General features: G+C 37.1%; 1 protein-coding gene across 2 annotated transcripts in view; it reads right to left on the bottom strand.

The window, feature by feature from the left end:
• The window catches only part of LOC109411331 (tyrosine-protein phosphatase non-receptor type 9), a 272,596-nt gene that overhangs the window by 136,296 nt on the left and 118,967 nt on the right, over positions 1-17,333 (bottom strand). For both annotated transcript variants that reach the window (XM_029870818.2, XM_029870809.2), the window contains one exon: positions 3,419-3,664. In XM_029870818.2, coding sequence (XP_029726678.2) covers positions 3,419-3,664 — 246 coding nt within the window. The remainder of the gene's footprint in view (positions 1-3,418; positions 3,665-17,333) is intronic.

Raw genomic sequence — 17,333 nt, 5'->3', positions numbered from 1 at the left:
AGCGTAAAGCCGCATAACACCATGAATTAGGGGTCACCTGATTAGTGGATTCCTACCACTGGAACAGGCGGTCCGTAGTGCTATTCTTAGCCAGTTGAACTAACCGCTACCGACACTACACAGCTATCTAGGCTGATCGGGAAAAGAAGTTAATATTGGTGATCAACTTCATACGGGCCCGAAAAGCCGGTCGAATTAAATTTTAGCCAGATCGAATGTCGAACACTGTCAAAAGCTTTAAATGGTTGATAAAAAAGCTCCACTCATTAGTGTCATTCGTATGTCGATCCCGCCGGCATGCACAGGCTAATTAGACATATTTGTTTCGTGTAGTAGTGTGTGTTGCAAATGTCGAAAACAAAGGCAGCCGAATATCGACAAAAAGGTGTCAATGACTGTGATCTCTAACAAGACTGGGCTGGGATGCAAAATACTTGGCGCGAACAATTAACAGTATGGATTGAAAAGCATTCTTAGACTATTGGATGCAACAACCAAAGCCTAACAGAAACCCAGCAAAATAGGTGAGTTCATTCCTTGTTTTCCACTTTCATTTTTGAACATGGTATATACAGTGTATCAAACAAAATTTTTCATTCAAATGTTCATAACTTTTTTATACGTCAATCAAAAACGCTGAAATTTTGACCAGTCATAAGCAATGCTCTATTGGTAAAATAAAATTTTAACATATTTTGATCAATAAAAGTGTTTTGAACTTTCTCATTTTCAAAATATGGTAAATTTATAAACATCGTATACTACATAAACAGATTTTTCATATTTTTTTGTAGTGAATAAAACAACCCTAACAAGATTGCGTATTAAATGTTCATGTGTGAGTGTTCCCTCAAAAAAGTTGGAAAATATTTCATCCAATATTCTTTGAGATATAGAGTATTGAAATTTTGTTTAATAAACCATCAATCATTACTAAACATTCTGTAACTTTCAGAAAACCAAGGATCGGTATATTCGCCTCACTCCATTCATATCCACTCCTCTTTGCTGAAGCGAATCGAGAAAGATGCAGCAAACGGATCGTCGTGATCAAACACGCAACCCCATCACCAGTGGGAAGTGATCAGCCAGCTGCTTGACATGAATATTCGTTGCCATTCGTCGCAGTTTGGATCGCAAGCGAATGAATGAATGGCGAATGGTGAAGAATGCTGGTGAGCGATCGAAGCGGCTATTATCATAAGTAGAAGAGAATTTCCGCATGTAATGCATACATTTTTACTGTAATGTTGCTGAAATGCTAGATTAGCAAAGAAAATATTTCGAAAACATCAAAAATTCGTATGCACAATATCAATCGCATCACTCACGAATCGCATTCGCTTGCGATGCAAATGTGGACGAATGAGTAATTTCCAAGTGTGGCTTCCCACCGTTCGCCGGAGTTTGCTGTCGTCGCTGACAAGCATACACACGAACTAAAGCGACAACCGTTCGCTGCTGACTGTCTTCGAATGTGGAAGAAGATGAATAGTGGAAATCAGGAACCCTAGAAAACTAATTCAATCTCGCTCAAAATTTTACCAGTGGAGCTTCAACATGTGGTTTAGGATTGGTCAATTTCAGCGTTTTTGATTAACGTATAAAAAATAAGAGCATTTGAATGAAAAAATATTTAGACGAAAAATTTGCTGTAAGGACAATTGTTTGATACAGTTCTTAGGAATTTCTGGAAGGGTACCCTAAACAGGCTAAATGAACTGGTTTCCGGGCAAATGGTCATGGGGTGACATGGCTTTTGTCACAAAATAAGAATTATCATGTCGTATTCCAAAGATCTCTGGTGAAATTAGCCTACCCAGCTACAACACGTAAACAGGTAAATCTTTCCAAACCGGTATGACTCTACAGCAATAGGTTATCCTTGTGATGATGGTGGTTACACAATCATCATCAACAAGGAATCTCTTAAAAATTTGCTTGAGAAGCTCTGGGGAAAACCTTAAACAAGGATTGAGCCCCAACTAGGAAGAAGAATTTGACAATAGGGATTTTTTTTATTATCGTACAAATTGGTACGATGGTTCTCAGAATTTAATGATTTTTTTGTCACAGGTGGGGAACTTACGTACAGTGACCCCACACCGATGAATCACCTTAATTTTTGTACACTATTTATGAATCACCATGTTGATCAAATGGAGTGATCCATAAGCTGTGGTCATTTTTGCCGATTCATAAATTGTGGGGTCACTGTATTTTCGACAGTTTTGTTTTCTTCGTCATAGGGGGTTTTCTAAAACTTGTTGAGCTCAAAGTTGGACCCAAATCCTTCCTAATCAAGCTGAGTTATATGCCCAAATTTCAGGGAATTCGGCCTACAAAAGCTCCCCATGACGAAGAGAACAAACCTGCCGATAATACCCTTCGTCACCCTATATGAACAAAAACTGACGTAAAAAAAATCTGGGTCGCCTAATTTTCCGGAAAACTCCAGTGGAAAATAATCATTTTCCACAGACACTACCTACTTTTAAAAATCATAACTCAAGAACGAAACATCGTAGACGCATTTTTTTTTTTGAAATCACAAGCAAATTTTCTCAGCAATTGAAAAAAAAAATACAAAATAAAAATTGTTTTCCACAAAATTTTCGACAGTTGAGGAAAATCGGTTGGAAAAGTCGGAAACACTATTTAGGTAGTCCGGAAAAATTCTAAAAAAATATTTTTGGAAGGAAATTTAAAAGCTACTAAGCTGCCCCCGGCAAACTTTGTCTTGCCTACTGTGATTTTTTGACGTTTGAAATCTCTGTCTAAGTCCAAGTTCCCGTTCAAAATGTATGAAAAATCGTGAAAACTAATAGAACAAAAATCACACGACCCTAATCGGACCTTCACCTTCCGTTAATAAGTTATGCGCGGTCCCACGTATGTCACTGCATTTTTTTTATTATAAGCTATACTCCTGAAATTTTCAGGATGTGTTTTTTTTTTGTTCTTGAGTAATGATCATTTTTGTGCAAATTGATAATCAAGACGGTCGAAAATCAATCAACACCTGCACAATTTCCACAGGGTTAAGAAAAAGTTCCAGTCTGACGACAAGTGGCTTAGTCCAGTTTCTTTCTCCTTTCTTTCTTCTGAAAGGGGACCTAACCCCGGAACAAAGGTTCAGTTAGTCTTGCCTCAAGTAAAAGGTTCAGCTCTACTAGGAAGGCACTTGCCTGCTTGGTTGGTTTACAAACGCAATTATCATCTTCACGCCAGCGTCGTAGCGAAGAAGCACTCCATAAAACACAACCAAATTGGATCATGGTCTTTTGAAGCAGCGTAACCATAAACTACCGAAAAAGATAATGACTAATGATTGAAATTGATGACATCAGTTGGGAACGGTTAGACTTGGTTGCACCGATTTTTGAACTAGTTTTTGAATCGACCGTACGCCACTTACCAGTATCGTGAACTTCCCCGTCTCGAGTTCGGCTCTCAGGGGATCCAGCATGGGATCGAATCCGTACAGACCCTCCCGTTGCCGGATGAGCTCGTGCTGTTCGTACAGAGCCACTGCCCGGGGAATGTCGAATTTACGTGCCAGCAGGAATTTGGTCGCAATCGCCGGTGTGACCGCCTTCCGGTTCGGGTCATTGCTACTGCTGCTGCTGGAACTGTTTATCAGGTCTATGAACTGTTTCACCGCCTGTGCGAATGAGGAGAGAAAGAGAAAAAGAGGTGTGATGAGAATAGGGGTCGCGGGAAATAATTAATAAATTGTTCATTTTTATGATTGTAGCGCGAATCAGACTGTGAAAGACAAAACAGTTTCTGCGCGCTGGCCTGAGTTGGTAGCTGAGATGTTTTGCGAGTCTTAGCATTTGAGCTGACGGTAAATTGTAAACGAATGACCTTATTATTGGAACTTGATACAATTCGGACAGCAAAAGAGGTTAATTCAATAGATACCTAAAAGCGCGATATTTAGTGTCATTCCAAATCTAGAATCTGCAAAATAAACTGTATGAAATCTAGGAACTTTGATAATATACTTTAATGCAAACATTTTATATTGATCATAACAACGAATAAATGTTATACAAAGTTCCTAAGAAATGTATAAATCTGAATAATATATGAAATTATTTTGTTTATTATGAATCCAAATCTTTGATATTCTGATGTTCTTAATGTTCGATGTTGCAATGCATATTGGTACCAATATGATACAGATAGAGAAAATTTAGTGTATACTGTATATTAAACTACCTTTCACGCTTCGAAACTTTAAATACTACGACCACTGCTTAATAATTAAATATTAAGCCACGACGGTTGTTTGCAATAACGCTGTCATTATTTTAATAAAAAAAAAACAATCATAGACTTGTTTATTTCATTACACTGAACCGGCGAAACTTTCTGAAAAATTACACAATTAATTGAAGAAATGCATAATTCACACAACCGAAAGTGAATTGTGAACGTAACAAAATCAAAAAAAAATCATTACTTTCTACTGGATACTGAACGGCACCGAATCAGCCACAACAGATTCACTTTCACCGAAAATTTTCGCCAACCAAAGTTGCGGCATTTGTTGTGATATATGACTGCAGCAGCTAATTGTTTACAGCCAGCCGATCATCGCAGCTCCGCTAATTATGAGTCAACAAAAATTAACTTCGCTTATTACAGGAAAAAAAAAAATGGTTGTCTGATTGATGAGTGTCCGACATTATACGATCAGAAATGACTTTCGTGTGGCAGTGTTGGCCTTGCCTGAACCGATGAATGGGACCATCAACGTTCAATCACGCAGCGACTGAAATGGTAGAAGTGTTGACCATTGCACTACATCATACATTAGAAACAGGGATTGAGGTGGATATATGATATACAGTGTATCGAACAATTGTCCGTACAGCAATTTTTTGGTCAAAATAATTTTTCATTTGAATGATTATAATTTTTTATGCGTCAATCAAAAACGCTGAAATTTTGACCAATTTTTTATTAGGAATTCTACAGAAATTGACAGTTAATTTCTATCAACACTGCCTACAGTTACATGAAAAAGTGCATCGCAAAATCTATCAAACTTACGAAAAAATCACAGAATTCCTGATGCTTTTGGAAGATATGTTAAACTTAATTCGCAGACTCGCCATCTGAGTGCTTATTTATTTTTAAGCTGCGTAAGATTCAGTGAAAAGAAATAGGCTTGGCATATGATGTCAGAACATGGTTTTCAGGCAAAACTGATTAGACTGAATCTAAATTAATAGTTATAGGATCGCAAACTTCATTTCTGAACTTGGACGGGTGAGACAGAGACAGCTCAATGATAACCCATCTCAAAAATTTAAATTTATTTTACGATTATGAATCTTGAAGCAGATTAATGCAATCAAATTGGAAAGATCTCATTGGTTTCATTGATAAAAGTCCTGAAGGTCGCCAATCTTGAGCAAGTCAAGCAAAATTTTGACTTCGGAACTTTCCCTCAGATGTATCCGCACAGTTCAAAAAACAATGGCACAGTTCCTTTGCCCAACATATTTTTCCCGCACTTGCTTCGTCAAAAAAACCGCACTCTCCAAAAATTGAGTCGACTTCCTGGAAATCCAGCTCAATAACAACTAGTTATTGATTTTTTCATCGTCGTCGATTTGCAGCCTAAATTCTATTAAACAGCCGCCATCTCAGATCTTGGACCGCCATATTGATTATTCCGGTTGCTATTTTTTGACTCCGGGAATCCTCCATATACCGTAAACCGGGGTCAAATTGATCTCCGGGTCGAAATTGATCAGACGTTTTTCAGTCAGATAAAGCAAACTTTAAATAGTTTCCTCACATGTATCGTTTAGTATTTGATTCCAATAGCATAATACATAAGAGGACCCTGTTTAAACTATGCTTGATCTAACATAAAAACCACTGATCAATTCGACCCGGAGATCAATTTGACCCCGGTTTACGGTACCAATAATATACCCATATTGCATGGTTTTAGAGCCTAAACCCCATTAAACAGCCGCCCTTCTGGATTTTAGAACGCCATCTTGGATACTTATGTCGTCATTTTTTTGACTCCAGACATCTTTCCCATACCAAATGTTCCCATATTGCATGGTTTTAGAGCCTTAAACATCAATAAATAGACGCCATCATGAACTTGGAGCCGTCATCTTGAATTTTAGACCGCCATCTTGGATAATCTGGTCACCATTTTTGGACTCCAAACTCCTTCCCTATACCAAATAGAGTAAAGTGGGGCAAAAGTTCGAGTGGGGCAAGAGTTTCTTTTGAAGTTTTTGAGCTCAATTCAAATTATTTCTTTCGGGTGTCAAGGTTGTTCGAACCCTTTTTTAAAAAGAGTCTTTCACTCCAAAAATTATGAAAATTGATCAAAATTTCGAGAACTTATGACAAAATGTTGGTTTTTGATCAAAAAATTGTATCATGCGATGGCTCTTCCAACGCATGGAATGAAATTTTAATGAAATCGAATTCGATATTTTATTTTGGGGCGTAACTAGGTATATTTTGAAGATGCTCTAGCACAGGGGTTTTCAGACATTTCGGCTCGCGGTGCACTTTTTGGAAATAAATCAGTCGGCGGTGCACATGTTCAATATTGTTAAAAAAAAAAAAACAATTCCAAATCCGTCAAAAAAGCTGTCGTATTTTTCATAGCAATTCCAAGGTGCATACACTCGTCATAAGTTTTTTCCCCGCCAATTATGACACTGTCTTGCGTTTTTTCATCACTTATAGGAGCATGATGAAGTGACACTTGGAATATTTCTTGCTCAGAATGTTTCTGGAAACTTTCAGACAAGATCTTTATAAATGTTGAATGCAATCTTGAGCCGACTTAGTAGTGTTTTGTTTTTAAGAACCTCGGTGAAGTTCTTCCAAGACTACTGAATTATTTCTAGCAGTAGCATCTCGTAACCTTACTTTTTACGACTCAAAAACTGGAATTTGCGGAGAATTCAGGGTTAGAATCAAATTGAAAATGGACGTAAACGACAATTCTCGTGATTTTCTACAAATTACGACCTAATTTGATGACAATTCAGGAATTAACGTTCGTTCGACAGGTAGGGAATCGCCACTAGAATTTTTTTGATAGACGTTTTCCAAGACTACTGGCACAGACAAACAGACGTATCACTTGGAACAAATTGTGATAAAAGTCATCGTCACGAAAACCTAATCGCCCAATGCTAACCAAGCTATGTTACGCAAACCAATCAGTAAGTGGCGGTAGTGAGCAAACGTCAAACAGGAGTACAAACGATACGAGCGCCGTGATCGAGTGATTTGCGAACTACAAAATATTCGAACTAACCGTTAAAAATGGTAACGATGAAAAGTGAGTAGAGTGAGACGTCTGTTTGTCTGTGCTGCTGGATTTCTGAAAAAAATCTAACAAGACACTTGGCAGCTTTATTTTCAGAACTTTGGCATATATTGGCTATGTTTTTGATGAATTCTATCCAGGCACTCTTGTCAATTCGGAAGGATTTCGAGATCAGTGATAGATTTATTCTCTGGTATTAAGCAAAGCCACAGAAATATCAATAAGATTTCTTCCGAGTTTTTTTAGCCCATTCATTGAAGAAACATTGCAGATGCCTTGTAGGATAGGCACTTATGAGCATCGATTACGAGCTTTTGAAAAAAATATATTTATTAGGAGAGTTTCGGCAGACTTGTTCCATGATTCTTCGCGAATATCTGAGACGGTTTTTCCTGGGTTCAAGGGTAACTCGCCGGCTGGAATAATAGTTCAGTTGTTCTAATTAATTTGAATTATTTTTCATGAAATAGGTACCTAATGAATTTAAATTTATACTTTATACTAGTGCTGCGGTGCACTTGTCATGGCTTCGCGGTGCACCAAGTGCACCGCGGTGCACGATCTGAAAACCGCTGCTCTAGCATGTATAACTTTTTGCAAAAAGATTTGGAAAGCGTATTTTACACATAGTGGGGCAAAAGTTCGAATTGTGGGGCAAAAGTTCGAGTCATGTGGCAACTTTAGGTATAAATCTAAAATTCTGCAAAATGCACATATTATCTTCAAGAGTGATGGAATTAGTGAGAAAATTCGATTAAAGTTGTAAAAAATGTTGTTTTATCTGAATTTGGCGGAAAACTACTAATTTTTGGTGCAGTAAATTTAACCCTGATTTGGGTAAAATCCAAATCGAATTCTAAAGTGTATTCCAGTTCTAACATCAAATATTAAGTGGTTTCAGGTATTCCTATTACCAAAGTGTCAAAATAGTGTGCTACGGTTAGCGAAATTCCACAAACACTAGATTCGAACTTTTGCCCCAGTGGTGGGGCAAGAGTTCGAATAAAACACACACATATAAAAAGTGTTGTAACTCAAAATTGAAAAGACATTTAGCGTAACTTTGTTAAGCAAAATTTTAGCTCATGGATGGTAGAATCACCACACGGTATTTATTTATTTTTATCTGCTTCGATTTTTTGAAATAGGTTGAATTTTCAACTAAGGTCGAACTTTTGCCCCACCTTACTCTATACCCATATTGCATGGTTTTAGGACCTACAACTCCATTAACCGCCGTCATCTTGAATTTTGAGCCACTATTTTGAATTTTATTACGCAATCTTGAATATTTCGGTTGCCATTTTTTGGATTCCCAGACATCCTATACCAAATATACCCATATTGCATGGTTTTAGGGTCTAAACCACCATTAAACAGACGCCATCTTTAATATTGAGCCGCCATCTTGAATTTTAGACTGCCATCTTGGATATTATGGTCACCAGCCTTCTTCCCCATTCCAAAAATTCCATAGTGAATGGTTTTAGATCCTGAGACTGCATTAAACAGCCGATGTCAAATTTCTTATAGGGAGACGATTATGCAGTGACACGTTAAGGACAAACGTCTTGAAATCCCGCTTCAAAAGTGCATCAGAACTTCAATCGCACAAATCTCAAGAAGCAAGCTTCAAACAACAGCGCATTTGATTATTCTGTTCTTGCTCACTTGTAATAAGCTTAGAATAAGAAGATCAGGTGTGCTGATTTTGTTTACGAAGAGATTTGTGCACTCGAAATCGTGAGTAGGTGCCAAAGTCGGCCATGGTGGCGGCCATTTTGGGATTCTAACAAGTCTGTCCTTAAAAAAATTCGCTGAAAATCTTGGAAGCATTTTCTTTTCAGGAGCATCTAGCTCTAGCATTAAATGATGGCGCAAACAGATTATCTGGTTTTGAATTGCCGATTTGTTTATGAATTGTTCAGTAAACCTGGGTTTACTAGTAGGCATCCACTAGCAATCGTGTCAGTGGTTGCAAAGTTACTGAAAACTTGTAATTAGAAGGCACAGAATGTTGTTAATTAACCAATTGAGAGATGAATTTGTGAAAAAATCACGTGCTGGTCATATTCGAATACACAACTCGTATTCGCTATACCTGCGCTTTAACCAACTAAAGCACATTCTAGGTAACAATTTGATGCTGTACAAGCTTTTTCGTAGTTATTTTAAAGCAGCCTTTATTTAAACAAAAGCTGAGGAAAAGAGGTACAATCCTTTATTCAGCTCCTAAACATCTAATTTTGGTGATTTTATTCAACCTTTAGCTGATTTGAAGTGCATTTAGGGGTTGAATTAAGGCTTTATATGCGCTGAATCAACAATCAATAAAATTTGTTTATTTTGATTTAAAATAAAAATAGAAAAAAACACTTTCATATGCATTGCTTACCATTTGCGGCTTTCTATTTCCAGAGATGTTTAGAAATGCATAAATTATTCTATGGAAAATCTAAGAATTGAACTCGGACCTTCTGATTTAAAGTCACTCACCTTAGCAAGCACCTACACCACACATAATGTATACACACCTATATTATGTTTTTGATTTAAGGTTGAACAACAGATGATTAATCCTGTATATTGGTAGCTGTTTAAAAGCTGGTTACACAGATGAAACATATTCTATTCAACTTGATATTCGGCCATCCATGTATTGCTGAAAGAGGCATTCACTGTTACTTGGGATAACTGCGAGCCGCTTCAACGGAGTGACATTAACTTTCTTAGCAACGTCACTCCACTCTCAACGTGTTTACTGCATACTATACGGAGTGGCTTACGAGATTGTTGTACAACATATATTGAAATTATCATTTGCGTAGATAGTTTTTAAATAATCTTTGCATTGCTCCTATGTTAGGTTAGTATCGCTCGATTTTTTGCTGTTAAGATGCGTGGGCGCGAATAATATTCAACTACTTTTGCTGCAAATGCCCCTGTGTGGCGTGATTACTGCGACGCTATTAATCGGAATGCTTGTTCAACGATTAACGCAACACATATGTTCTTATAATCAATGGAGTGAAACATATCACCTACCATAGGGTTCATTCAAATATTACGTAACGCAAAATTTGACAATTTTAGACCCCCTCTCTCCCCCACGTAACAGTTTTTGTATGAGAAATTTTGAAATTTTGTGTGCAATGTAACACATCGCTCCCCTCTCAGCGTTACGTAATAGGTGACTCCTAGATTCGCACCTTACTCTAATCTAACAAATACTCCTTCCCGAGACAACTGTGAAGATACTGGGGATTCCCAACATTCCTAACATTGTCAAACTAACATTCCTTCCTTTTCTCGCTGGCCATAAGGACGTGGCCAGCGCAACTCAAATGTTGAACTCTCGAATTTTGTACATTGGGAATGGTGAGCTAGTCCCAAGCATCATTCATTGGTTCTCTGTACATTTTGTTCTGGTCATAGTCACGGAGTAGCAACTACGATATGTACGATTATCTTTGCTTTCTAGCAAATGGCGTGAGTGAAATACGACGTAGCATCTAAACAGAACATTGACAAACAAAATAAAACGCTTTTCTTTAGATGAAACCAACTCACCCATAGCTGTTTGATTGTCCCACATAAACCGTTGCTGATTGACTGCGTACGTTGATCTTGTTTTCTAAATTATTTACCCGCAGGTGGTCCGATATAGAGCCACCACAGAAGACGCATTATTGAAAAAAAAAACCGCTCATTTAATTCCACTGACAAGAAAGCGCATAATACCTACATGCGTACGCAGATTTCAAGCGATAGTATGTTATTATAGCCAACGGTCGGTGGTCGACCGAAATGGATCCGATGCGATGATGCTTTGTGGTGGATGCATACTGCTATACACGTCTTTTGCGATAGCGATGAAGTGCAATTTACTGTGTAGGTCAATGTATCGAAGTAAAGAAAAGCCCAGATGAGGCTTGTGGCTTTTGGTATCTTCCAGATGGCTGAGAGTAAGTGTTCGAGCATTTATTTTTTTGTTTTCGTAACGTTACAGCTCAAATGCGACAGAGTATACTTTTAGTGAAGTTGACAATTGATATGTGCAACGAACTTTCTGAAAAAAAAACATATTTTAATATTTTAATTCAGTTGTATTTATCAATTTTCATTCTGAATCATAAATCAAGTTGTGATTCCATAGCTATTCTTATCAAATTCTAATATATAGATATTCAAAACTCGTCATCGAAGGGAAATACCCATACAGCAAGAAATGATAAAGCCGATGGCTTTTTACTTTGTCATCTACCATTTCGATAACAATTTATTGGTGACTGCATCAGTTCTGAAATGTGTATGTGGGCGGCGTGAATTAAAATTCGATCAGCATTGCTGCCCAACAATAATGTTTACCCAGTTACATTCAACGGTTACGGAGGCAAAAGAAAAAAAAACTTTCAACAAATTGCACTCGCTTCAGTGCATCTCGATTTCGGTATGCAAGTGCTCACATTTGCGCAAAGTATACACACGTTTGAAGAGAAAGCTATCAACTTATCTCTGATTGTTGGCTTAATGTATTATTATTTTATTTTCGATTTCATTGGAATTGCTCAGATTGGAGATCTGGTCAGTTTTAATAATAGAACTGTTTGAAGCTGTGCGTAGCGTACTGTAACAAAGAGTTTTGCGATTAACGATTTTCAGCAGATTTTGCCCTGGTACATCTTATTGCCAGGTTCATCACAGCGAACAATCATTCGTTATTAAACAATTCCGACCCAATTCCGGAGTTTTTGCCGAGAAAAGATCTCATCAACGCGTGTTAAACGCTTTTTATTTCGCGTGGCACCCTAAGCAGCGCGAGCACGGTGTGTTTATAGAGCAACTTTAAAACAAAAAAATAAGTAAGTCTGAAATTTTGCCCAGTGATACTTTGGGCCATTCCCTTCAATTTGCTGGGTCGGTTGAAAACATCCATCGGGGGGTCTAGAACAAAAATTTTTTTTGAAGGTTTTTCATGCAAAAACAGTTAAAAGCGCATATTGTAAATTATTGCATCTCCTACAAATAGTCACAACTTTTTTGTCTTTGAAGATAGAACCATACAATTTTCAGGCGTTTCGAAGTAGTATGCGTAGATGACTGTGTGAAAATTTCATTGAAATATGTTGAATGGTTTTTAAGTAATAGCAAAACTATCAAACGCATTCAAAAATACTAAGCTTAGTAGCAAACGATCAACAAAATATCTATATTTTTATATACAATAATACATGAAACATATTTTATTCTAAACACCTTGAGTCATTATGATGGAAGAACTGTGAAAACTTGTTTTTCAAATGATGAACAGATACATAGTCAAATACATGAAAGGAAAACACACACTCACACTGTCATTATGTAGCTTTTTACTAAAGTATTAATTATTTATTTCAAGAACGAGGTTTTGCGTATACATGTTCACAAGTACAAGTAGTATGCCTCTATTACGGATCCTGTAATAAACACAATTATCATGATTGCTGAGCATGTCGGCCTTCCCTAAAGAAAATATTTGAATGTTATTTGGTAAGCTAAGAAAAGCACTCGAGGATTGGGAAACGTCTCTGTTTCGAAGAAAAAGTATAGAAACTAAATTATTTTGGAATTAATGTTTACAAGCTCAAAATTAAATAGTATTTCACCTTAGTCAATGAATAAAAACAAGTTAACTCTGTTAAAGACTTCATAATAACATTGAAGTTGTGGGTATGAGTCCACATTAAACCAAGACAGGACACAATAACGAGAACTGAAATCAAAACAGAATTCAGTTGGGCAATATTCGATCAAGGGCAACTTTACGGTACTAAACATAGTTTCCGGATTATTCCACGCTATTTGACATAGCTGTTGGACCTAAACTTAGGTTTGTCTTTAAATTTAATAGCAATATGATGTTTATTACTTATGCCACCGTTTATTAACAAATAACTGATAATAAGTTCTGAAAGAAGAGTTAAAAGAACGGAGTACTTATTGAAAATGTTTCTAAATTAGGCATGAAAATTAGGCTGTTCAGCATAAAGCCAAGGTAAAACAATTTGATAACAATGGTTTAAATAATCTTATCGATTTGCATATGATGTCTCAAAAATATTTTCTGTGGTTTCCTTCAAGCATGAGGAAGAGTGATTGATCATTGTTAGGGCGTCGTTGACTAGTAGAATATTTTCAACATAAATCTATTTCTTTCGAAAAAAAATACAAACAGTTTTTTTTGTAATCCAAATTATTGCGCCACGCTCTTCTAAAGCCTTTTGCTTGCAATCTGATACTTAGATAAGACCTTAATCATTTAAAAAAATGGAAAAAAATAAACATGTATACGCAAAACCGCGTTCTTGAGATAAATAATTAATACTTTAGTCAAAAGCTACATAATGGCAATGTGTGTGTTTTCCTTTCATGTATTTGACTATGGAAATGTTCATTATTTGAAAAACAAGTTTTCGCAGTACATACCGCCATCATAATGACTCAAGGTCCTTAGAATTAAAAATGTTTCATTTATTATTATATAAAAAATATAGATATTTTGTTGGACTTTTGCTACTAAGCTTAGTGTTTTAGAATGCGTTTGATAGTTTTGCTATTATTTGAAAACCATTCAACATATTTTAATGAAATTTTCACACAGTCATCTACGCATACTACTTCGAAACGCCTGAAAATGTTATGGTTCTATCCTCAAAGACAAAAAAGTTGTGAATATTTGTAGGAGATGCAATAATTTACAATATGCGCTTTTAACTGTTTTTGCATGAAAAACCTTCAAAAAAAATTTTTGTTCTAGACCCCCCGATGGATGTTTTCAACCGACCCAGCAAATTGAAGGGAATGGCCCAAAGTATCACTGGGCAAAATTTCAGACTTACTTATTTTTTTATTATAAAGTTGTTCTACACAACACACCGTGCGAGCTTCCTACTTTCCACCATAGCAGAAACAGCTGACGCCGAGACGTTGACGGACGGAGACAACCGATTTTGCACAAAAGCTCTCACGTTGAAATTGGTTTAAGTGAGCGAGCAAACACCCCTGCTGGTAGCTAGCCATCAGTAAATCCTCCAGACGACAGTCAGTGCCGGCAGACGAAGCACGGTGTCTATGAGAAAAAATATTATCGAAAAAAAAAAATCAGTATCGCTAAAACATCCACCAATCGAAAGCTAAGGTCCTCCCCTGTCATTCTATGCAAAAATTAAAATGTTCTATCGGGGGTTCTAGAACATTTTTATAAATTATATATTTTTGATATCATATGGCAAAGGTTTATCAGTGATATGTTGCGAATGGTACAAGCATGCATGAGACATCAATTCGATTTGGCCATAGTAGGCCATGATTTTATTTCGAATAAGTTATTTATTTGTTACGTGTTGCTAGTATGAAAAAAAAATCTCAAAGCTATATAAGAACATTCAATGAAGTAACATTCTAATGAACATTATGGAAAGGCATAGAAAAGACATAGTTGAATATTCTGAATTGTGAACTTGGAAGAGTTAATTTATTGATGATTATTATATTCATCACTCTCAGCGCTAGCGCGCTAGCAAATTAACTTAAAAAATTACAGAGGGTTGATTCTAAATTATAGAAATTAATAGCAAACTTTAACAATACTCAAATAAGGCTGAAATGTCATACATTTGACTTCGTATAGATGATGATGATTGTATTCATCTTTATTGGCAGCACTACTCAGTATATTTTTCATCAAAGTCGGCTATGAAGAATGAAGGTATCGGTTTGAATTCCAACGTGGACAGGTCAGTGCTTATTTTGTGAAAGTGGTGCAAAAATTGGTTTGTATCTTGTCATTCCGAAAACAGGTAAGATTACAAAAAATCGAAGTAGGATTATAATGTTGACATTTGAAAATTTATATATCAAATAGGAAATTTGCAACATGAAACAAAAAGGTCACGAAGAGAATCGTACAAAAGTTTGCATATTGTGTTTGAAGAAGAATTTCCTTCAGCCGCTATCAACAAATGCGATTGATATTATTGAACAGCACTTTCTACCCGACATTAAAATCATAAGTTGGTATTATCCAACAAATATTTGTCGAGCTTGTTCGTATGTAGTCCATACGTTCAGGGATAGTAATGAACCTGTATCGGTGTATGCGGACAAATACAATGTAAAATCGACCACTCGAAGCAGCATAAGGCTGTGACCATAGTGGGTAAGGTGAGATGCGATCGGCTGCGATAAGTTATGAGATGAGAAGAGGGATGTTTGATAGGCCATAGTGCCAGGCACGGGAAAATTCATTCACTCACATTCATCTTGCCAACTGCGCTCTTTGTTTTGATTGCTTTGTATCGTTCGCTCACGGTTGGATCAAACCGTTCCAATGAACTCCACCGAGTCTCAATACAAATGAACTGCAGAAAGAAAGATTGCATAAAGAGAATGGCACCGAAGCAATTGAATCATGTCGATCGTGGTTTTTCGGTTGGGCCGTGATTCAATGAATCTTTACGCGAACGTTCACACACGAATCAAATTTTAGATTCAGTGTGAATGAAAGATTGCATTCGCGTGATTGTTCTGACAATATTATTTTGCGGGTTTGGTGCGTTTTCTTATTTTATTACTAGATGGGAAGGTAAAGCATGTCTATTCGTGTTATATTTCCTTGGTCGTGCGAGGACAAAGGGGGAAAATGCGTTGACCTTGGCGGTGACATTGTGCAGATGGTGCGGCGCGGAAACGGTTGATTCGGTAAAATATATCTACTATTGTACCATGTATCATGATGAGATGTGCTAGCTTTCTATCAGAAAATATTTCTACATACTTCTCGGGTACTTGAATGCATGCATGTCTACCGCGCTGCCGGGACATTGATGAGGATCAAACTCGCCGATTTGTGCCTGATTTGCCACTTTCGACAAATAAATTGCGGCTTTTTCTTTGATTTGTTTTTTGAGAGTGACAAATATTTTTGTTTGCCCTGTACTCCTCTTTGGTTAACATTAAAAACATAAATAAACCAGAGTAATAATTCTCCTGATCTATTAAAACACGGTACAATATAGCGGTAGTATTTTCTTTCCTTTGTCAAGTATGTAAACTTGATAATTTATTGCCCTTTTCCGGTTATATTATAACATTGTTTTCCTAAATCAGAAATAAGCCCATCTTTGCTAGAAGCCCAAATAAATAATGTACGTTTGGCGATGTTATCCACATGCACTAGTATTGAGGGATTTGCACAAAAGTGCACGCGACCTATCGTTTCCGAAAGGTACAGCCGCGGTTTTCACTCCCAGTTTACTTCATCCTTATGGGAAATAACATTGCGGCGTTTCCTACGGTGCGGTTGTTCCTTTAGAAAAGGATAGACCGCGTGAACTTTTGTGCAAAGCCCCTTTTTGAAACATTTCAACGACCGCGCGGTGTTTACGTTTCAAGAAATCTGACAATAAAATGCCTTATTTCAAATTACGTGGATATCTATAGACCCTTTCATATTTACCATCGATACTAGTTAATTTCCCAATTAGTTAAAACACGCAATTGCTTCATACCCCCAACAAACGGGATAGATAAAACTAGCACCATCAGCATCAGCAGTAGTACGACGAACGAAACGAAAGAATCGCCGCGATTGAAGGAATGCATTCACGTGTGATCCTTTCAAGACATTCGCCTTGCGATTGCAGTCCCGTACCGAGTGAGTCAACGGGTGAACTTGAACAACGATGAACGCTGCCATAATTTTCGTGTATTTGCTTTTTCCCCTTCATTCGCCTGAGTGCGTAACACACTATGTACAGGATTGCTGGGATTGTGTTTCGTTCCGCGAGAATGTTTGTGAGAGAGCTCGAAATGAATGAATCATGAACGATTATTTCCATGCCTGCATAGTGCATGAGGTTTGCAATGAGGGTGCGCATGTTGTTTTCACATTCTTTTTCGCCTATTTCGTGCGCATCAACGACTCGCGTGATTTGATCGATGAAGTCGCTTGTATGTTGAA

This window comes from Aedes albopictus, chromosome 3, assembly GCF_035046485.1.
Source record: "Aedes albopictus strain Foshan chromosome 3, AalbF5, whole genome shotgun sequence".
In the NCBI taxonomy this organism is placed as follows: Eukaryota; Metazoa; Arthropoda; class Insecta; order Diptera; family Culicidae; genus Aedes; species Aedes albopictus.
Note: the sequence above shows the minus strand (reverse complement) of the source record. Positions and strands in the feature narration are given on the sequence as shown.